The sequence below is a fragment of the Rutilus rutilus genome (genome assembly GCF_951802725.1).
Source record: "Rutilus rutilus genome assembly, chromosome: 13".
Taxonomy (NCBI): Eukaryota; Metazoa; Chordata; class Actinopteri; order Cypriniformes; family Leuciscidae; genus Rutilus; species Rutilus rutilus.
Window position 1 is genome coordinate 15,760,162 of NC_140218.1, and position 23,552 is coordinate 15,783,713.

At 37.6% G+C, this 23,552-nt stretch overlaps 2 protein-coding genes across 2 annotated transcripts; both read right to left on the bottom strand.

Moving 5' to 3' along the window:
- Positions 1-1,014: 1,014 nt before the first annotated feature.
- Positions 1,015-3,753, bottom strand: LOC311302405 (L-rhamnose-binding lectin CSL3-like). Its single transcript, XM_084428241.1, has 8 exons — positions 3,626-3,753; positions 3,516-3,539; positions 3,337-3,393; positions 3,000-3,135; positions 2,742-2,851; positions 2,537-2,581; positions 2,230-2,350; positions 1,015-1,925 (listed from the first exon to the last, which is right to left on the bottom strand). Exons 1-8 carry the CDS (start codon positions 3,654-3,656, stop codon positions 1,820-1,822), a joined length of 630 nt encoding a protein of 209 aa, XP_084284367.1. The 5' UTR covers positions 3,657-3,753; the 3' UTR covers positions 1,015-1,819.
- A 13,896-nt stretch (positions 3,754-17,649) lies between these two features.
- LOC311302404 (L-rhamnose-binding lectin CSL3-like) lies at positions 17,650-20,722 on the bottom strand. Its single transcript, XM_084428240.1, has 8 exons — positions 20,593-20,722; positions 20,483-20,506; positions 20,303-20,359; positions 19,966-20,101; positions 19,704-19,813; positions 19,499-19,543; positions 19,198-19,318; positions 17,650-18,907 (listed from the first exon to the last, which is right to left on the bottom strand). Exons 1-8 carry the CDS (start codon positions 20,696-20,698, stop codon positions 18,802-18,804), a joined length of 705 nt encoding a protein of 234 aa, XP_084284366.1. The 5' UTR covers positions 20,699-20,722; the 3' UTR covers positions 17,650-18,801.
- Between the last annotated feature and the right edge of the window lie 2,830 nt (positions 20,723-23,552).

Genomic DNA, 23,552 nt, shown 5'->3' on the forward strand with positions numbered 1-23,552 from the left:
TTATTTTTCGGTAAAAAAAAAAATGCAAATCGAAAAATGAAGTATTTAGAAACAGATTGTTCTATCATAAATTTCAGTGCAAAACAATATTTGTAAAGCATACTTATAAACACCCACACATGGATCAGAGAAGACAGACTTTGAAGCACTTAGTTTACAAGATTCTTCCCGTCGCACCATAAGAAAGAAAATCGGAAGAATTAGAAAAGACTGTCTATTAGCTCTTGTATCATTCAGTGCAGTTTCAAGATGACACCAAACACATGTTAGAACACACTAGTAAATAAACAGTATGTAGTTGAAAGAAAATGTCCTGTGAAGCAAATGGTACAGACTTGTCATTGAGGTGCAAACGACTCAGTCTCTCCAGGCAGAACCATCCTGTGCCTGGAGTGTCCCAACAGTCCTCAATCAGCATATTGATGAATCCCTTGCACTGGATACAGTAGGCATTATTATACTGTGATGATGACGGCCATTGTGCCATGTTTAATTCCCATGTATACCTTTAAAAGGACTTCTAGGACAGGAAAGAGTTTTACCCATTTGCTCAGCCTGTAATCAGTTACATTACTTTAATAAAGTAATTGAAATAATTACACTACCATACATTTTAAACAGGCTTGCAATCTGTAACCCATTACATTTCCAAAGTTAACCTTCCCAACACTATTTATCGTTGGTCAAATGGCATTAGTGTGTGGAGAGAGGGCAGATTTTAATTAGATTGCTTGTGATGGAAATGTCTTGAATCCGAACGAAATGTCTTTTGAAAAAAGTGCAATGAAAGTGCTTTTAGGATTTTCTATGATTTCTTATATCAATTTTTGCTTAATTTCTACTAGTATACTTATGTTGCAATCTGACCATGTTGAAATGTCCTGTGTATGTTCTAAGAAGGTCAAAAAGTACTTTCAAACAAGAGGCTTAGGACAGAACAGGTTTGTGTTATAGTTTAAGAGGCTTATCGCATCTGTAACAAGGGAATCAAAGGATGGCAGGCAGAAACATGGATCTAAGTGCAGGAATTTTAATAAGAAGAGCAAAACCAGAAAAGGGAAATGGACCATACATGTAACAACTGACAAAGAAACTGACAAGGTTTTTTTATAGACAGGCTAACATGGCACACTTGCAGAAACAATCAAGAGGAACCAAACTACAAACTGGCACAGGAAACTACAACATACAAGTCTAACACATAATATATCAGTATATTACATGATGAGAAAGTCTTTAGAGTGAAATTTTACAAATCAAAGACAACTTGTGTTTTAGATTCTTCTACAAGAATTTGAGATGTTTTCACATTAGATCATTTTTCTTCACAATCTTGATTGTTTTGGCAGTGAATATATGGTGCTGTTATATTTCTTTCTAGTTTTTCTCTTTTACAACATTATAGTTTACACACATTTACGTAGATAAAACAGATTTAGAATACCACAAAAGTCACCTCAATATTAAAAGAAGAATGTATTTAGAAAATGAAGCCATTTTAGAATGTGTTTTTGAACTGTTTTTTTTTTTTTTTTTTTTTTTTTTTATATCTTACCTTCCATTATTCTCATTTGTTGACACATGATCAATAATAATTACAGATTCATTATAATCATTCATTTATTTTAAGATGAACCCCATATTTCAATTTATTGTTTTGTTTGATCTTGCTGGGCAATGAATGAAAAGACTCTATTAAAACTAAAAACTATTAGAGTGCATTTAACATCTATAATTTATATAGATTATATAGCCCGATTTAATTTAAAACACACACAAAACATATAAAAATCATTTATGTGGTAGGATAATCACAATATTATTCACAGCTGTATGTCACTTCCAAATACTTATGGACACCCGGACATGGATCAGAGAAGACAGAATTTGAAGCATTTAGTTCACAAGACTTCTTCCCGTCGCACCTTAAGATAGGGTAAAAAAAAAAAAAAAACAGGAAACAAAAATATTATTTACAAAAACGAATCCAAATGATACACTTTTGTGACGGCCGCAGCACTACAATCACATGATAGACAATAATACAAATCTCTAGTTGTTGACTAATTCCTACCAGTTTATCATGTCTACCAGTATATCATTAACTCCTAATTGTCCCTTATGTATATTTTGCATAATGTTTCACATATAGCTGAAGATTCAGTTTACGTGTGTGTGCGTGTTCTGATGTCTTAAGTGACTCTAGATGAAGTGTATCTGCTGCTGTACCTGGAACGCAGGCTGCTGGTCTGAGGAGAGTAACAGTCTGGTGTGGTTGCTAAACGATGAGGGCAGGTTACAAGATCCCGCCGTCCATAATTGGCATGATGAACAACAATAGCACCAGTGTCTTTTGAAACAAAAACAGCACATTTTAAAACAGTAATTTATGCCACCATACACTGTAGCTGGACTGATCTATTCAAATATTGTGGGCATGAGGACCTCAGGGGCTAAACAAAATGCTCTACCTTTTTTGATGCTACAGTATGATCTCAGCATAGAAAGAAAGAAAGAAAGAAAAGATAGATCTTACCACAGACAATGACGCTTTGGGTATATTCACAGATTTCACTTCTTTCTAAAATTAGTTTGAGGAAAATGGGAACAGAGGTCAGTAATAATAACAGTAAAGACCAGTTCTAGATATGTAAAGAAAATAAAACATTAAAGAATTTTTTGATTAATAATCAACTTCAAAATCTAGGATGAAAATTCTATGTATAAAACCACTGGCTTACTTGCTGGGATACAGTCATAAGAAACATCCAGGTATTTTATAGTCCCAACACAAGGATCAGAGAAAACATAGTTCACTGCAGGAACAGAACAGCTCTTTCTTCCATCACACCTGATTCATGGACAGACAATGACAAGTAGGCCTACATAAGAATAGCTTTAATATACTATAGACAAAATAATTACACTTGTAAAATTATGCATAAAATGAGATTATAAACTTTTTATTTATTTATTTATTTACTATCTGTTAATCCTACCGATTGGACATCGTATGGTGGGATGTTTCTTGGAAGCAGTGTGTATTTGAGATCTGATAAGCTGGTTTCCCACTAGCGCATGTTGTGCGATCAGTTCGCCCATAGTTGGCTTTAATGACCTTTATGAATCCCAAATCTGACACATTTAAAGAAAAAAGAAAAGAAAAAATGAACATGAGAATTGTGGTAAAGTTTAAGCACACTGTACATGGTTAAATTCCAGGCTCAAGATCCCCTCCTGATCCTGTTCTACTGTCTTGCTTCTTGTCTATCTCGTACTGTCCTATTTAGACACAAAAGGCCAAAACTATAACTTAAAAACGATTGAATTACTCACCACAGTTGAGGTACGCAGATCCTCCTTCACAGGCCTGTGTTCTTTTTGCTTCTGCACCTGCAGAGAGGAAACATTCTGTTTAGGCGAGGTGATATAAAATTACATGAAGTGAAATAAATTGCAATGTAATAATGTCTTTTTTATTTAAAGAGACTTTAAACATTTGTCAACTGCCTTACCTTGTTGATACAGAAACAGCAACACTGAAAATCAAAATCAAATAGAAACAAATTGATAAACTGAACATTTGAAATCATGCAAGTTGAATTGGCTCTAAATCAGTACTTACAAGTGATCCAGCTTAGCTTTTGCACCAGCATGTTGAATGTGTGAACAGGAAACTCTAGAATTCTCTTAAGGAGACACACGTGCACACACTATTTATAACAAATACAGTCCTCCTCATCATCATCTGTTTACTGTAGATAACAAATGCAGAAATGGGAGTTTTGAAACAAGCAAGATTCTAAAAAAACAACACTGCTTATTTTTCTGCCATCTAATGATTGCATGGACTTGCTGCAATATTAAAGTCAGGTCACCTTTATTTCTAGCGCTTTACACAATACAGATAGTTTTAAAGCAGCTTCACAGTGATAAAGAGGAAAATGTCAGAATCAATTGTGGAAACTTCTGAGACAAATTCAAATTCTGCTGTGAAGCAGCTCTCAAAAGGCAATAGTGTCATTATTCAGCTCAAGTCAGTTCAGTTTGGTTCAGTTCAGTTCAATAACTGTCTAAAGTTCATAATTTTGAACAAAGTTCAGTTCATAAGTTCTACCGAAGGCAACAGTGTCGTTATTCAGCTCGAGTCAGTTCAGTGTTGATGTTGCAAAATGTGATTCAGCTATAAAGCATCTCTATAGAAGACAACAGTTTCATCATCCAGCTTAATTCAGTTCAAGTTTTGTTCTCATCCAACAGTGTCACTGCAGTCAAATTGATAATATTACAGAACAAGTGTCTTTTAGACCCCAACCAAGCAAGACGAAGTTGACAGTGGCAAGGAACCCAAACTCCATTGAGGGACAAATGGAGAGAAAACCTTGAGAGAAACCAGTTCTCCTCTGGCCTGAACGAACACGGTGTAATATTGATCAGGATAGGTCACAACGGCATTAGGTGGGAAAGTTGAAACATGATGGTCGAGCTGCCGTTTAGCCAATAGTAGACAACTGGCTTATCAGTGTCCATAAGCACAATGATAGGGCTGTTGAAATCAGCATTGCGGATAGCCGGTCCTGTCATGACGAGTTCATAGCTGGCCTTAGGGATCTGTGCTGAGGGCTTGTTTAATTGTCATGGTCTTCACTGACATTCATGAGCTGTGTTGTGGTCCAACATCTGAACTTTGATTCAGACTGGATCCGGCTGACTACAGGATGGATAAAGATGAGACAGACATACTATTATAAGCACAGATGCTGTTCTTCTTATTATGTCACGAGTAAATGGGTTTGTTATGGGAAGTGTTCCTGGTTCCGGTTGACCTAATTTATGCAGTCTAACACCACTGTGTCAGAAATCGAATACTTCCCTGCTATATAGTAAACAAAAAACAGTACACCAACAGAGTAGTGTCTGAACACATAGTATTCAAAAAACAGTAGGTGAAAAGTACCTGGATGACAACTTCCGCTGAGATTCTGAAGTTAGCATTTGATGGACACTTTACTATCCCATGAGACCACTGGATTGGATTTATGAATGGAAGTGAAGCGACGCAACTGACACTGGTACAGTAGGTCACATGACAGTAACAACAATGTGGATGTAGTACGTCCGTATACAACGTATAGATCGTAATTTTGTAACGGTCGCGCAGTAAGTTCAAATTCGAATGTAGTACCTATACTCAGATTTCGCCAATTTCGAACACACAGAGTGTCTACATTAGACGTGAGCGGAGTGACTGGACAAAAGCAGACAGAACTCATTATAATCAATGATGCTGTCTACACTGGATACAACAAATTCCCAACGGTAAATTAAAGTGATAGTTCACCCAAAAATGAAAATTAGCCCATGATTTACTAACCCTGAAGCCATCCTAGGTGTATATGACATTTCTTTCAGACGAATTACAATCGGAGGTATATTAAAAAATGTTCTGGCTCTTCCAAGCGTTATAATGGGAGTCAATGGGTATTTTTTTTGGAAGTCCATCAAAGCGCATCCATCCGTGATAAAAGTGCTCGAAACGGCTCTGGGGGGTTAATAAAGGCCTTCTGAAGTGAAGTGATGCGTTCGTGTAAGAAAAATATCCATATTTAAAACTTTATCAACTAAAATAACTAGCTTCCGGCGATTTGTCCAAAAATCATAAAAGTGGTCTCGTTAGATTCAGGGCGTCATGCTGAGTTGACTAATATCTAATTTTCCCCATATCGGCCATGGTAAATTTTGTACTAAAATGCTGTATTTTATGAACGCATGGTCACATGTTTGTGTAGCGTTGTGATTTAGCGCTTAAAAAACTTTTGCCAATATCTTCGAAACCGTTAGACCGATCGAGACGAAACCACCGTAGGAAGTTTGGAAACATGGGTCGTTGGCTCTGTGTTATGCCCAAATTGTCAAAATGTGGCAAAAAAATCCAAAGTCGCCCATGGGTCATTTTTTATGCTCTCATACATATAAATGTCTATAACTCTAAAACAAAATAAGATATTTTCATCAAATTTGACACACATCACACTCTGAGAAGACATAAAAAAAGCGGTGGAACTACACCACTTGATGGCGCTATAATAGAACAAAACAAGGACATTGCCATTAATAACAATATAATATCATGATATTAAATGCTACACTTTACAAATGCATTGTGGCTCTTCAGCTATCAGGTTAACCATAAGCTACATTAGCATTAAGATAGCTTAGCATGCTAATCTGGTTAACATGCTTTTGTGTGCTAATTCTTACACTGAAGCTTCTCCTCGGCAGGTTCATAAGTCAGCGTCAAGTGAGGCAGGCTGCTAAACCACGTGCCATGAACCCTGAACCGTTCAGGTCATGGGTTCGAATCCTGTGTGGCATATGCCCAAACCACAATAGATACTGTGGCCAGAAGTAGTGCAAAGATGCTTGAGTTCCAGACATGGTGTCCATCTGAGAAGCAACTCAATAAATAAGACATGTGGCGCATATAAATATGATTAATTTTGAGTTGATTCTCACTTGAATTATGGCACATCGGCATATTGGTGAAGGCATGTCTTCGCAGTGGTGTAATGAGATAAGTGACAGGCATCTGGTCCAGAGATAGTGGGTTCAAGTCCCGCGTGGGATGATTTTAGAAAAATTGTGTGAAATATTGTCATTTCGATTCCTTTATTATTCAAGCGGTGCGGGTGCACTAATCTTTCTTTCTCTTGGATTGGAAATAAGTATGGTTTTGTTCATTCTGTGTTCATTCTCATCTGAACTTCTGTTCATTTTGAGGTCATTTTCACCTGTATTTCTGAACCAGCTGTTTTTTCATGTATGTTCAATTTCTGCTGTTTTTGCTTTTCCTGCCCTGCACTGCTGTTGCAGCTGCTTCAGGGGCTTGGCCCCGTATTGCTGCTTGCAGTTATATATTTTTAATATAACTCAGATTGTATTTGTCTGAAAGAAGAATGTCATATAGCATGGCTTCAGGGTGAGTAAATCATGGGATAATTTTTGGGTTAGGGTTGAGCAAAATTGTTGCTGCATACCCCTCTGACACTGCAGTTGCGCCCCTGACTGCAATCACCATCTGTTGACTGTAGATAACAATAGAGGAAATTAGATTTACAGTTCTTAATCTAGTAAATGTTGAAACGTTAGGATCACAGCATAATTCTATAAAACAACACTTCTTATTTCTACTGCTAACATAATATTCATTTGTTAGCACTAAGAAAAATATAATAATATAATATTTAAAAACATAACTGCCACCTGTTGTTGCCAGAATAATTCTGTACAAAAAATTAATTAAAATTAAAATACAGTAAAACCGTAAACAACTTTACAGAACAATACTGACAACATAATAATATAACACAAGTTTTTATGAGAAAGCCACATAAGGAATTAAAGCTCATCACAACAAGCTTTTCCAAAAGTTGAGGTAATACTAATGAATAGAAGGTGCATACAGTGTCATGCACACAAATGCAAACCATCACCATCATGGTAACACACCAGCAATAAAAATTCATTTAACAACATAAGATGTAACATAAAACCCAAATGTACATAACTGATAAGGGGGCGGGGAGAGAAGAAACATGAAAAATGAAATGAAAAAAACAATCCATCAAATGTTAAGTGTCACACGAATGTCAATGTACATTTTTTTTCATTGTTTATAAGATGACTTTTTCTTTTTACTTCCAAAACTTATCCATTCAACAGCATTTTGTATGAGTTACAAAATGTCCCCTTAGATCTATTACAGTTTTTCACTAACACTTTATAATAACTGCATGCTATGAATCATTAGTTAAGCATTAGTAAATTGTTCATTCATAATTATACAGCATTGTTACGGCTCAGTTTTGTTTTGGGTTTGTTCTGTTGCTTTTCTCTTTTTTTTTTTTAATAGGTTGCCAGATAAGGATCCACACCTGTGTTGAATTTGGAAAGCAGTATTTAAGATGGCTGTCCTTTGTGGGAGGGAGTTCTGACCCCTATCCTGCAGTTGCGCTTAGGAGCTGGACCTTCATATTGTTTTTCCCCTTTATTGTTTACTTATTTTTTGTTGGATATCTATTTTCTTTATTATGTAACCCCTAGACGTAAATAAATATTTTGTCTAATTCATTTTTGGATTCTGATCCCTTTATTTTGTTACTTCATTGAGCCGGAATGTAACAATTGGGGGCTCGTCCTCAAATGTTTGATAGAATTTGGAAGGTCCAGCTTCTATTGAAAATAAAAATAAAAAACGTATTAGGCTACTTGTAGCATTTTCGCTAGCGCCTGTGTGTATGTAGGCGGAGCGTATTTGACGGGTATTTGATTCACCTGCGTGTTGCTTGGCGTGCTAGCGCTAACAAACAGTGGGTGTTTTGTTTGTTACTGGGAAATGTGCGCGAGAGGTTTCGGTGTCTTTAAAACGTTGGATTTTCTTCATTGTTGTTCTCAACTGGAGAGAAAATAAGTGGTAACCGAAATAGCAGTAGCAGTTTTAACATTAAGTGACATTAAGAGTTCCCTTTGTAAAAACGTTTTTTTCTCTCTCTCTAGGCTATACAGTGTAACGTTAGCTTTGGCAGGATTTTGTTGTGTATGTGTACTCTACTCGGTAAGCTAATATTGCTGAAAGGTAATTTGTCAGCGAACTCTGTATTTTGTTACACTTACGGTGATGTTCCCCGTTAGGTTTAGCAACGCACTGCGTTGATCTTTTTTTATTTTAGTTTGTTGGTTTTGTGCTGACGCTGAGTTGAGAGCGCTGCCGCTTTTGTAACGTTATGTCTCACTGGTTTGTCCGTGAGTTTATACATCTGACGGTATTTGAGTGCTTAAAAATACTCGACTCTTGGTGGAGGCATGAAGACTAGGGTTGAGTTATTTTAGGGGGGAGGAGAGAGAGTAGGGGGAATAATCACTTGTTGGTGCTTGTAAATTAAAGCAATCGATTACGAGTTCTGCTGAATAGGAAATAGATAATGGCTACTGTTTTAGATGTATTTTTTGAGTCTCCTTGTGAGGGATTGTTTGATCAATTAACGAAAGAACAGTTGTTGGAGGTGGCCGCTAGGTATGAGATCTGTTTAACCATCAAAGAAAAAAAGTTAAAAGAGTCTGTGGCACTAATTGTTAAAGCCGCTCTAGTTAAGTTAGAGGTCTTTGATCCTGATAAGTCTGTTGGTTTTGATGATGATGATGATGATAGCGCTGCACAATCTTCAGTTATTGCTTCCACATTCTCTTTTGAGCAACGAAAAGAACTATGCTTTTAGAGATAGAAAAGGCGAAATTGAATCGTGAAATTGAAATTCGCAAATTGGAGGTTGAGGCTTTGCGGTTTCAGTTAATTGGTGAGGGTAAAATGGGGGACAGTGCAAGTGGTCTAACCAGTTCTGTCAGAAAAGGGTTGGATGTAGCCAATAATATTAAGCTGATACCCAAATTTAGTGAAACTGATGTAGACACATTCTTCAGTTTGTTTGAGCGTTTGGCAGATGTTATGAAATGGCCAGATACTGAACAGACTTTGATGTTGCAGTGTGTACTAACTGGTAAGGCACAAAAAGCTTATTCTTCTTTAAGTGCTCGTGATAGTCAAAATTATCATAGGGTTAAAGAGGCTGTACTGAAAGCTTATGAGCTGGTACCAGAGGCCTATCGGCAGAAATTTAGAAACATGCGAAAACCTGCAGAACAGACGTATTGTGAATTTGTGAGAGACTTAAAAATCCAGTTAGATCGCTGGTGTGCTGCTTCAGGTGTAACTAGTCGTGAAGATCTTCATGAGTTGTTCCTGTTAGAACAGTTTAAAAGCACTTTGTCTGAGCATGTTTCCATCTTTTTGACTGATCGAAATGTTACATCTACGGAAGAGGCTGCCATTCTTACTGATGAGTATGTACTCACTCATAAATGTGAAGTCAAGAGAAGTAGGTTCAGGTTCAGTGATAGTCCAACAGAGAGTGTAACTGCCCGTCATGCCTTGTCTGATAAGAGTGAAAGGAATTTTAAAAGTTACGCTGATAAAAGTGACCGGTGTGCCAGGGACACTGGAAAAAGGATTGTTTAGCACTTAAAGGAAAACTGATGCGTGTTAAACCTGAACCTAAGCCTACTCTTGCTATTTCATCTGTTCAGACAGATAGGCCTAATAATTCTGACTGTTTTGATATTTTACAGAATCTGGAGAAACCAGTGGTACCTTGCAATGTTGGAGATGTTGGATATGCTCCCTTCATTACAGAAGGCTATGTGTCATTGCTTGGAAGTACTGAGAAGGTTCCTATTAAGATTCTCAGAGACACGGGGGCATCGGAATCATTCATTTTGCAAACTGTCCTTCCTTTTACTCAGGAGTCCAATACAGGAAACAGTGTGCTGATTCGCGGCATTGGCTTGCAAACATTGTCTGTACCCCTACATAACATGTTTCTCCAATCTGATTTAGTAAATGGAGCAGTGGTGATGGGAGTCCGTCCTTCATTGCCAATGGAAGGAGTTTCAGTGATTTTGGGGAATAATCTGTAGGGCTGGGTACCGAGTTCGATACTTTTTAGGTACCGACCGAATTGCCTCGATACTATCGAGTATCGAAAAATGACTTGTTTTTCGGTACCAGATTTCGATACCTAAGGGGTTAATTTGTCAACGTCAGTGCTCAAACAAATACATATGAAATGCACAACGACACGCCTAAATTCGCTCACGCACATACACGCAAACTCTACACACACGAGACGCGCGGAACTCTCCGCACATACTCTTGAGACACGCGCGCACACAAACTGTCCACGCACATTCTCATGAGACGCGAGCCTATGGACGCGAGCACACACAAACTCGCGCACATACTCAATGACACGCAAGCACACACACTCACAATACCCTAAAGATGTGGAAAAGTCGATCAAAAGTGTGGCTACATTTCTCCAGGCTCGATGCCAACAGCGCGTGATGCAGTATTTGTGGTAAAATAATGGCTGCAAAGACGGTACCGCGACAGATATGCTGAAGCCCTTGACAGTGCACGGAGTAAACATAAGAGCAGAAAGTTGCTGCGTCTTCGACTGGTAAATGAAGAGATACCTTGTTGATCACTCTGACTGTGTTTATATTGCAATAATGACCTAGGCCTATATGTACACTGCCGTTCAAAAACATGTTGATCAGAATTTTTTTTCAGTAAGCATGCATTAAAGTGATCAAAAATGACCTTCCAAAAACTGTTTTCATATTTCAGCTTTGACAACACAGGAATAAATTACATTTTGAAATATATTCAAATAAGATTTTAAATTGTAATACTATTCCACAATATTACAAGTTTTACTGTATTTTTGATGAAATAAATTCAGCTTTGGTGAGCATGAGCTCTTTATAAAAAAAATATTTTGTACCTTATGTATATGTATAAGGAATATTTTGTTCCTTTGTGCTTTTTTTGTTCCTTTGTGCACTGACTAAGGAGCATGAGTCAAACTGAAAAAATAAAACCAAAGTTTTTCTGAGGTAATGTGTTATGTAATCTTGTTAAAATGGATTTCATAAAATTGGTATCGAAAAAAGTATCGATCAGGAACCGGTATCGAAATCAAGGTATCGGTATCGGTATTGGTATCGAAATTTTTTGAACGATACCCAGCCCTAATAATCTGGCGGGTGACCGTGTATGGCGTGATGTTCCACCTCCACCTGTGGTTGCTACTTGTCCTGCTCCATTGGGAGACACTGATATCTCCCAGCAGTATCCAGTGGTATTTGTGTCTTGTGCACTTACGCGTGCAATGCGTAAACAATCAGCCGATGCAAAACTAAGTGATGTGAAGGATTTGTTTACCTCTAAGAGGGTAGTGCCTGGTCTCCTTGCTTTGCCTTCTATACCCCATCAGGTCTGGGTGTCTGCTCAGAAAGAGGATTCATCTCTGAACTCGCTGTTTGATGCTGCTTTATCTCCTGATGTAGCAGAGAGTTCCGCTAATGGGTACTTCATTGAAAATGGGGTACTATTGCGGAAGTGGACTTCTAACACAGAGGGAGGTTTGACTGAACCAATTATACAGGTAGTTGTGCCTGTTTCTTTGCGAAATGCTGTGTTGGATTCTGCTCATGGTGGGGTGTCTGGTCATTTGGGCATAAATAAGACCTACCAACATTTGCTGCAGTATTTTTACTGGCCTCGTATTAAGAGTGATGTAAGGCAGTATATTAAGACTTGTTCGATCTGTCAGTTGACTGGAAAACCAAACCAGACCATAAAACCTGTGCCTTTGTATCCCATACCTGTTATGGAACAGCCTTTTCAGCATCTTCTGGTGGATTGTGTCGGGCCTTTACCACCTTCAAAGTCTGGTAGCGTTTACTTATTGACAGTGATGTGTCAGAGCACTCGATATCCTGCTGCATTTCCTTTGCGTTCAATCACCACACGATCAGTAGTAAAAGCCTTGTCCCAGTTCATTTCTATTTTTGGAATTCCAAAAGTTGTTCAGAGTGATCAGGGGACAAACTTTACGTCTAACATGCAGAGGTGGAAGTAACGAATTACAACTACTCACGTTACTGTAATTAAGTCGTTTTTTTGGGTACTTGTACTTTTTTGAGTATATTTTTAAAGCTGTAATTTTACTTGTACTCAAGTACATATTAAGCTAAGTAATCTACTTCGCTACTTGTAAAATCACATTTCGTTACTGAGTACAATTTGAATTGATATTCAAATCTTTGAATGGCATTTCGGTAGCCAATAAAAATATTCGATCGTAAACGGACCAATAAAACCCCTGATATTTGGACTGAATGAAAGCCGCCGCAGTCGCAGCAGGTTTTGAAGAGCTGATCATGAAGGAGGCGATGAGCTCAGAGTGATTAATGGCTGGACTGAAAGTTTGGAACAACAAACTACATAGTAGTACTGTCAAAATATCTATATTTTGATACATATCAATACTGAAATATCTGTCAATACTCATTTTGGCCTATAGCCTACAACACCAAAACGATACCAGCTGCGCGTTCTCATTCTCTCATCTCAACGACAGCGAGATTGACACACCCGCCTCCCCTCAGCGCGGGATTGCAGGTAGGCCTATTACGCATACTTTTATTAATACCTGCAAGTTTCTATGGCATATTTTAATGGCAAATGTCACGAACAATATTATAACGCGAGGGCACATTCATGTAATCGCAGAAAACAGGACGCGAGCTCTCAAATGTAGGCCACGAATGAACTGGACTCGGATATTGAGTGTGCGCTCTCGGACTGTGTGTGTCATATCATGTGTAATCGCGAATCTCTCCAAGTGGTTCTCACTGCAGACTCAAATGACGTCCAGCTCCAATCTCTCCATGCTCTTGAATTAAACGCTGTCAAAAGTTATGAAAAATCTAGTCTTTTTGCAAATTAAATTCAGTTTGAATTGAAATCAAGCTTCCTTGGGCTGTGTGTGAGCTATTGCAACAGTCCACGTTACCCTATTGTAAAGACAAATACACTGAGTGAGTAAATATTAGATTATTGTAATGGTTATTGATCAATGTTTAAACAAAAGCCTAAATTAAAATCTCACCTTATAAAGTGGACGTGTCTCTTCAGAAGACTTGAATTAAACTTTTCCATTCAAATAGATTACTGTTACAATGAGTGTTGTGCTTTTCAATGCTTGAAAATAATGATTGCCTTGACAAAATGGATGGACAAAAATGTAGATATTAAAATATTTAGTATGTAGTAGTTTTCCCGATGGTATTAAAAATTATAGGCCTACTGAATATTGACATATTTCAAGGTGTCATATTGAAGTTAGAAATTCCAGTATCCACTAATTAATGTCCTTCGACAATAAGGTAAAAATGTGTTAAAAGTAGCTATTTTCTACATAAATCTATGATTTGGTTGTATATTTTTATTGGTAATGCATTAACTATCGCCAGCTAAAAAGTAATTAGTAACTAGTACTCTGAGTAGTTTTTGAGAAGAGTAATTTGTACTTTTACTTAATTACTTTTTTGACACCAGTACTTTTACTTGTAATTGAGTATTATTTCAGCAATGTAACGGTACTTGTACTTGAGTACAAATTTTCAGTACTCTTTCCACCTCTGCTAACATGTTTCAAGAGGTTCTGCGGCAGCTAGGCATTAGACACAACAAATCCAGTGCCTACCATGCGGAAAGTCAGGGTGCCCTAGAACGTTTTCACCAGACGTTAAAATCTTTGTTGAGGGCATATTGCACTGAGTTAAAAGGTGATTGGGAGGAAGGTCTACCTTGGTTGTTGTTGGCCACACGTGAGGTTATTCAGGAGAGTTTGGGATTTAGTCCCAATCAGTTAGTCTTTGGACATTGTGTACGGGGACCCTTGGCGGTACTGAGTAATGCTGCTTTACCGGAGGATCCACCACAGAGTCTGATTCAGTGTATATACAGGGTTTTCGTCGACGTTTAGTTTTGGCTGGGGAATTGGCAAAAGAAAAGTTGGAAAAAACTCAGGAGGCTGGTTTGATCGCAAGTCTGAGATTCGCATGTTTAGTCCAGGAGATCAGGTGTTAGCCTTATTTCCGTTACCAGATTCTCCTTTTGCTGCGAAGTTTTTAGGACCTTACACTGTGCTTCGAAAAGTGTCTGATCAAAATTATATTCTTTCTACCCCTGAGCGCAGGAAACATACCCAGTTGTGCCATGTTAATTTGTTAAAACCTTTTTATTCTCGTAATGCTGCTCCTGAAGTCATTCCTTCCCCAGTTGCCCTAGCTAGTTTGAGTCAAGTAGGTGACGTGCAACAGGATGTGAAATCACCTGATGATGTCATTTTACAACCTCGCCTAAAGAACTCTGAGACCTTGGCTAATTTAGAAGGATGGGTAAAACATTTGACTTGCAAACAACGCTTTGAGTTAAATTCTATGCTGACTGAATTTTCTGTTCTCTTTTCAGATACTCCTTCTCGTACACACTTGATTGAACACGATATTGATGTAGGCGATGTTAAACCTGTCCGACAACGATTTTATCGTGTATCATTTGACAAACGTCAGAAATTGGAGGCTGAAGTCAATTACATGCTTGAAAACAACATAGCAAAGCCTTCCTTTTCAGATTGGGCTTCGCCTTGTTTGTTAGTGGGAAAATCAGATGGCACTCAGCGTTTTTGCACAGATTATAGACGAGTAAATATCCTAACTAGACCTGACTCATATCCATTGCCTAGGATGGAAGACTGCGTTGACCAAGTTGGATCAGCTAACTATGTCAGTAAATTTGATTTGCTCAAAGGGTACTGGCAAGTGCCTTTGACCGCCCGAGCACAGGAAATTTCCTCTTTTATTACACCATTTGGATTATATTCTTACACCGTAATGAGCTTTGGTCTCAGAAATGCCCCAGCTACATTTCAGCGTTTAATGAACAGAGTGACAGCTGGTTTAGAGGGTTGTGCCGTATACCTGGATGACATTGTTGTCTATAGTGACACATGGGATCAACACCTTATCCGAATCCGTGCACTGTTTGAGCGTTTGTCTGATGCCAAACTCACAGTCAACCTGGCAAAGTGTGAGTTTGCTAGGGCGACTGTGACTTATCTGGGCAAGGTTGTCGGAATGGGTAAAGTGCGGCCTGTACGTGCTAAAGTCATAGCGATTGACAAATTTCCTACCCCTCAGACTAAACGTGAATTGATGAGATTTTTAGGAATGGCTGGGTATTACAGAAGTTTTTGTCCAAACTTTTCTTCTGTTGTTGCCCCGCTTACAGATTTGTTGCAAGCAAAGGCTAAATTTGTGTGGACTCCAAAATGTGAAAGCGCCTTTGAGAATGTTAAACGATTGCTCACATCGTCCCCTGTTCTGACGGCTCCTCGACTTGATAAACCATTCAAACTCCAGGTGGATGCTAGTCAGGTTGGAGCGGGAGCTGTTCTGCTGCAGGCTGATGAGAGTGGTATAAATCGCCCTGTCAGCTATTTCTCAAAAAAATTCAATTCGTATCAGACCAATTATTCTACCATTGAGAAGGAGGCGTTAGCGTTGATTTGGTCCCTGCAGCATTTTGAGGTGTATTTGTCTTGTGGGACTATGCCAACTGTGGTGTACACAGACTATAACCCCCTTACGTTTCTTCACTCTCTGCAGAATCCGAATCACCGTCTTATTAGGTGGTCTCTTTTCTTACAGCCTTATGCTTTGGAGATTCGTCATGTGAAAGGCGTAGATAATATTTTAGCTGACGCCTTGTCCCGTGCCCCATGTGGTGGAGAATAAAGTTTCTTGACTATTAATACTCCTCTTCTCTTCCCTTTTATTGGTCTTCAACTCCTTAATTTTGCTTTTTCCAGGCGCCGGGAGATTGCTGGTTTTGAAACTAAGAGATGGTTAGAGTTTGGGGAAGTTGTAATGGTTAATGATCGATATTAACGTCACCCTAACTCCGGTAAGGTTGTTCTTTTTGTATGTATGTTTTGGGGTTGGAACTTGTATAAGGTAGAGTTTCTAATGAGAATCTCTCCCTTTTTAAGGGGGGAGGTGTTACGGCTCAGTTTTGTTTTGGGTTTGTTCTGTTGCTTTTCTCTTCTTTTTTTTTTAATAGGTTGCCAGATAAGGATCCACACCTGTGTTGAATTTGGAAAGCAGTATTTAAGATGGCTGTCCTTTGTGGGAGGGAGTTCTGACCCCTATCCTGCAGTTGCGCTTAGGAGCTGGACCTTCATATTGTTTTTCCCTTTATTGTTTACTTATTTTTTGTTGGACATCTATTTTCTTTATTATGTAACCCCTAGACGTAAATAAATATTTTGTCTAATCCATTTTTGGATTCTGATCCCTTTATTTTGTTACTTCATTGAGCCGGAATGTAACAAGCATTAATAGACATTACGTCGTTTATAAAAAAAAATGCAAGCACAGTTAATGCAATGCATATTTTTTTTCAAGTAGTGAATTCAACAAGCTTTTTTTTTTTCTTTTTTTTTTTACATTTGACATATAGTTGTAACCATAGTGAGGGATAGAAATGTGTTCCAGTGCTGGAAATTTAAAACCAGTTTCATCCAGAAATCAGAAAAGGGTGCAAATATAACAGTTCAATGCTAAATATGAATGCCAACTATTAAAATGCTAGACTCTTTCTTGTTATGATTTTAAATCTGTACTTATCCTCAGAGCGATTTCAAAGTAAAAAGAGATGCCAAAGTCTGATTTGATGATTAAATTATTTTAATCTTAATTCAAGGATTTTGAAAGACTGACAGTTATCAGTATTGAGTAGGCTACTACTCTACGGTTAACCCTGCCTGGTTTAAATATTTGAAAATAATTAACATTTGAAAACATTCGTTATAAATTTAGAAAAGTAATCAAAAAGTAATCATACGTGCAAGACTGGAGGCTTACGCTGTTATTTTGAACCAATAATCGGAACAAAAAGCAGTTGAAGGATGACGTGCATAATTCAGTTATTTATTTGACTCCAATATAATCTGACTCCATTAAAGTTGTTGTTATTCTTTAACCTCTTATTCTTTAAAGGTAAAGGTCTTTCTTAGAAATGAAAGGAAAATGTAGGATTTAACCTGAACGTTTAGATAACAAAAGTTATAATCACTTTAGCTTGCAACATCATCAGTGATAAAAGGAAAGATTCTCAAAGCCTTTGGGGTAGGCAAAGTTATTTATTAAGTTGCATGTTTAAATATACAGACAGTAGAATGGAACAACATACTGTATAGAAAACTTAGTCGTAACAAATATTGTTCTGCTGTGCAGAAGAGGCCGTAAAAGTCTTTCGTATAGTAAGAGGTATACTCACTGGTGTGCGGGAGTGGCAGGGTTAAAGCCTTTCTCCCAGATCAACAGTTACCTTTCCTTCTTATAACCTGAGCAAAGCATTGGTAAATATACCAACACCAAAACCGACCAAGAGGAAACCAAAAGATGAGGCAAATGGGTGGTGATCATTAACATTCTCCTCAATGCATGTTTAAGCAATAGGACCTAAATTGTGCATTAGGACACTTTAATATCCAAGTTCACCACCATTCAGTGCAGTTTCAAGATGACATCAGACACATGTTGGAACACACTAGTAAATAAACAAGTTAAAAGCATATGTCTTGTGAAGCGAATGGTACAGACGTGTCATTGAGGTGCAAACGACTCAGTCTCTCCAGGCAGAACCATCCTGTGCCTGGAGTGTCCCAACAGTCCTCAATCAGCATAGTGATGAATCCCTTGCACTAGATACAGTAGGCATTATTATACTGTTACAAAAGGTTGCAAATTACAAAAGGACTACAAACTGGCACAGGAAACTACAACATACAAGTCTAACACATAACATGTCAGTATGCATATTACATGATGAGAAAGACTTTAGAGTGAAATTTTACAAATCAAAGAGAACTTGTGTTTTAGATTCTTTTTCATTTACGTAGATAAAACAGATTTAGAATACCACAAAAGTCACCTCAAAATTAAAAGAAGAAGAAATATACTATGTATTTACAAAATGAAGCCATTTGTCTTTCTTTCTTTTTTATCTTTTTTTTTATCTTCCATTATTCTCATTTGTTGACACATGATCAATAATAATTACAGATTCATTATAATCATTCATTTATTTTAAGATGAACCCCATATTTCAATTTATTGTTTTGTTTGATCTTGCTGGGGAATGAATGAAAAGACCAAAAACTATTAGAGTGCATTTAACATCTATAATTTATATAGATTATATAGCCCAATTTCATTTAAAACACACACAAAACATATAAAATACATTTATGTGGTAGGATAATCACAATATTATTCACAGCTGTATGTCACTTCCAAATACTTATGGACACCCCAACATGGATCAGAGAAGACAGAATTTGAAGCATTTAGTTGACAAGACTTACTCCCATTGCACCTTAAGATAGGGTAAAAAAAACAAAAAAAAACAGGAAACAAAAATATTATTTACAAAAACGAATCCAAATGATACACTTTTGTGACGGCCGCAGCACTACAATCACATGATAGACAATAATACAAATCTCTAGTTGTTGACTAATTCCTACTAGTTTATCATGTCTACCAATATATCATTAACCCCTAATTGTCCCTTATGTATATTTTGCATAATGTTTCACATATAGCTGAAGATTCAGTTTATGTGTGTGTGCGTGTTCTCTAGATGAAGTGTATCTGCTGCTGTACCTGGAACGCAGGCTGCTGGTCTGAGGAGAGTAACAGTATGGTGTGGTTGCTAAATTATGAGGGCAGGTTACAAGATCCCGCCGTCCATAATTGGCATGATGAACAAAAATAGCACCAGTGTCTTTTGAAACAAAAACAGCACATTTTAAAACAGTAATTTATGCCACCATACACTGTAGCTGGACTGATCTATTCAAATATTGTGGGCATGAGGACCTCAGGGGCTAAACAAAATGCTCTACCTTTTTTGATGCTACAGTATGATCTCAGCATAGAAAAAGAAAGAAAAGATAGATCTTACCACAGACAATGACGCTTTGGGTATATTCACAGATTACACTTCTTTCTAAAATTAGTTTGAGGAAAATGGGAACAGAGGTCAGTAATAATAACAGTAAAGACCAGTTCTAGATATGTAAAGAAAATAAAACATTAAAGAATTTTTTGATTAATAATCAACTTCAAAATCTAGGATGAAAATTCTATGTATAAAACCACTGGCTTACTTGCTGGGATACAGTCATAAGATACATCCAGGTATTTGTAAGTCCCAACACAAGGATCAGAGAAAACATAGTTCACTGCAGGAACAGAACAGCTCTGTCTTCCATCACACCTGATTCATGGACAGACAATGACAAGTAGGCCTACATAAGAATAGCTTTAATATACTATAGACAAAATAATTACACTTATAAAATTATGCATAAAATGAGATTGTAAAGGTTTTTTTTTTTTTTTTTTTTTTTTACTATCTGTTAATCCTACCAACTGGACACCGTATGGTGGGATGTTTCTCGGAAGCAGTTTGTATTTGAGATCTGATTATCTGGTTTCCCACTAGCGCATGTTGTGCGATCAGTTCGCCCATAGTTGGCTTTAATGACCTTTATGAATCCCAAATCTGACACATTTAAAGAAAAAAGAAAAGAAAAAATGAACATGAGAATTGTGGTAAAGTTTAAGCACACTGTACATGGTTAAATTCCAGGCTCAAGATCCCCTCCTGATCCTGTTCTACTGTCTTGCTTCTTGTCTATCTCGTACTGTCCTATTTGGACACAAAAGGCCAAAACTATAACTTAAAAATGATTGAATTACTCACCACAGCTGAGGTACGCAGATCTTCCTTCACAGGCCTGTGTTGTTTTTGCTTCTGCACCTGCAGAGAGGAAACATTCTGTTTAGGCGAGGTGATATAAAATTACATGAAGTGAAATAAATTGCAATGTAATAATGTCTTTTTTTATTTAAAGAGACTTTAAACATTTGTCAACTGCCTTACCTTGTTGATACAGAAACAGCAACACTGAAAATCAAAATCAAATAGAAACAAATTGATAAACTGAACATTTGAAATCATGCAAGTTGAATTGGGTCTAAATCAGTACTTACAAGTGATCCAGCTTAGCTTTTGCACCAACATATTGAATGTGTGAACAGGAAACTCTAGAATTCTCTTAAGGAGACACATAACAAATACAGTCCTCCTCATCATCATCTGTTTACTGTAGATAACAAATGCAGAAATGGGAGTTTTGAAACAAGCAAGATTCTAAAAAAACAACACTGCTTATTTTTCTGCCATCTAATGATTGCATGGACTTGCTGCAATTAAAGTCAGGTCACCTTTATTTCTAGCGCTTTACACAATACGCTACAGATAGTTTTAAAGCAGCTTCACAGTGATAAAGAGGAAAATGTCAGAATCAATTGTGGAAACTTCTGAGACAAATTCAAATTCTGCTGTGAAGCAGCTCTCAAAAGGCAATAGTGTCATTATTCAGCTCAAGTCAGTTCAGTTTGGTTCAGTTCAGTTCAATAACTGTCTAAAGTTCATAATTTTGAACAAAGTTCAGTTCATAAGTTCTACCGAAGGCAACAGTGTCGTTATTCAGCTCGAGTCAGTTCAGTGTTGATGTTGCAAAATGTGATTCAGCTATAAAGCATCTCTATAGAAGACAACAGTTTCATCATCCAGCTTAATTCAGTTCAAGTTTTGTTCTCATCCAACAGTGTCACTGCAGTCAAATTGATAATATTACAGAACAAGTGTCTTTTAGACCCCAACCAAGCAAGACAAAGTTGACAGTGGCAAGGAACCCAAACTCCATTGAGGGACAAATGGAGAGAAAACCTTGAGAGAAACCAGTTCTCCTCTGGCCTGAACGAACACGGTGTAATATTGATCAGGATAGGTCACAACGGCATTAGGTGGGAAAGTTGAAACATGATGGTCGAGCTGCCGTTTAGCCAATAGTAGACGACTGGCTTATCAGTGTCCATAAGCACAATGATAGGGCTGTTGAAATCAGCATTGCGGATAGCCGGTCCTGTCATGACGAGTTCATAGCTGGCCTTAGGGATCTGTGCTGAGGGCTTGTTTAATTGTCATGGTCTTCACTGACATTCATGAGCTGTGTTGTGGTCCAACATCTGAACTTTGATTCAGACTGGATCCGGCTGACTACAGTATGGATAAAGATGAGACAGACATACTATTATAAGCACAGATGCTGTTCTTCTTATAATGTCACAAGTAAATGGGTTTGTTATGGGAAGTGTTCCTGGTTCCGGTTGACCTAATTTATGCAGTCTAACACCACTGTGTCAGAAATCGAATACATCCCTACTATATAGTAAACAAAAAACAGTACACCAACAGAGTAGTGTCTGAACACATATTCAAAAAACAGTAGGTGAAAAGTACCTGGATGACCTACAACTTCCGCTGAGATTCTGAAGTTAGCATTTGATGGACACTTTACTATCCCATGAGACCACTGGATTGGATTTATGAATGGAAGTGAAGCGACGCAACTGACACTGGTACAGTAGGTCACATGACAGTAACAACAATGTGGATGTAGTATGTCCGAATTATTCATACTATATAGATCGTAATTTTGTAACGGTCGTGCAGTAAGTTCAAATTCGAATGTAGTACCTACTCAGACTTAAAGGGACTGTGTGTAGGAATTTCTCCCATCTAGTGGTGAAATTGTATTTTGCATTCAAACGAATAATGCTCTCCAGCGCCTCACTTTTTCAAATGCGCGTTGCATCTACGGTAGCCGTTATGTACTAAAAAGCTATGACAGGATGTCTTATAATAGCATTTCGAGTTTTTCTTCGGGTGAACAGGTTTGTTATTTAAAACAAACTGAAACTTAAAACAATGAAAAAAAGAATGTTACAGTATGAATTACTGACTGTGAAAAACATTAACTATGGTAATTAGTAGTAATGCCTTCTTTACTCGTTATATTTTTTGAAATACGTGCATTGTTAGATATCATCATCATCAGAGCCTTCTCTAACGTTACTTTACTCAATAGCTGCTATTCATCAAAGAGCCTGTTTTACTTTTAACTATAAATGTTCTACTGTCTATGTAATAAAGTACACAACCAAGCAATGAAAAAAAACCTTGTAATTAAGACCGTAACATTGACTTACCTGTCGAGAAGAAAGCAGGCAACTTCAGGGTCTCTTTTGAAAGCTTTCTCCTGCATTAGCTATCCCGACATTAACCCTTGTTTTTGTAATCTCCGGTCACGTTTCCTTTTACAGTCTATTTTGGACTTTTTCGACGACGAGGACTCATCCTGTGACTCAGCATATGTATGAATGAACGGTGTATAAATAACCGTGCAGTGGATCCTTTTAAACTTGCCGGGGCAGTGACAAGCGCCTCTCACTGCTCTGCTCCTCCGCGTCTGCTGGCTTCAGTCACGTGATGCTGGTTCTGAACGAAAACGCGTTGTGGAAACGCGTTGGCCTAGTACTTTTTGTCCCTCTCTGCTATTATAGTTTTTCAAGATGGCGGAACTACATGGAAGCCTCCGTGGACCTACCCGTCCCATGTATATAAAGATAATAAATTCTTCGTTTACAAGGATTAGTCTGATCATTGACTGGACAAAAGCAGACAGAACTCATTATTATCAATGATGCTGTCTACACTGGATACAACAAATTCCCAACGGTAAATTAAAGTGATAGTTCACCCAAAATTGAAAATTAGCCCATGATTTACTAACCCTGAAGCCATCCTAGGTGTATATGACATTTCTTTCAGACGAATTACAATCGGAGTTATATTAAAAAATGTCCTGGCTCTTCCAAGCGTTATAATGGGAGTCAATGGGTATATTTTTTTGGAAGTCCATCAAAGTGCATCCACCCGTGATAAAAGTGCTCGAAACGGCTCTGGGGGGTTAATAAAGGCCTTCTGAAGTGAAGTGATGCGTTCGTGTAAGAAAAATATCCATATTTAAAACTTTATCAACTAAAATAACTAGCTTCCGGCGATTTGTCCAAAAATCATAAAAGTGGTCTTGTTAGATTCAGGG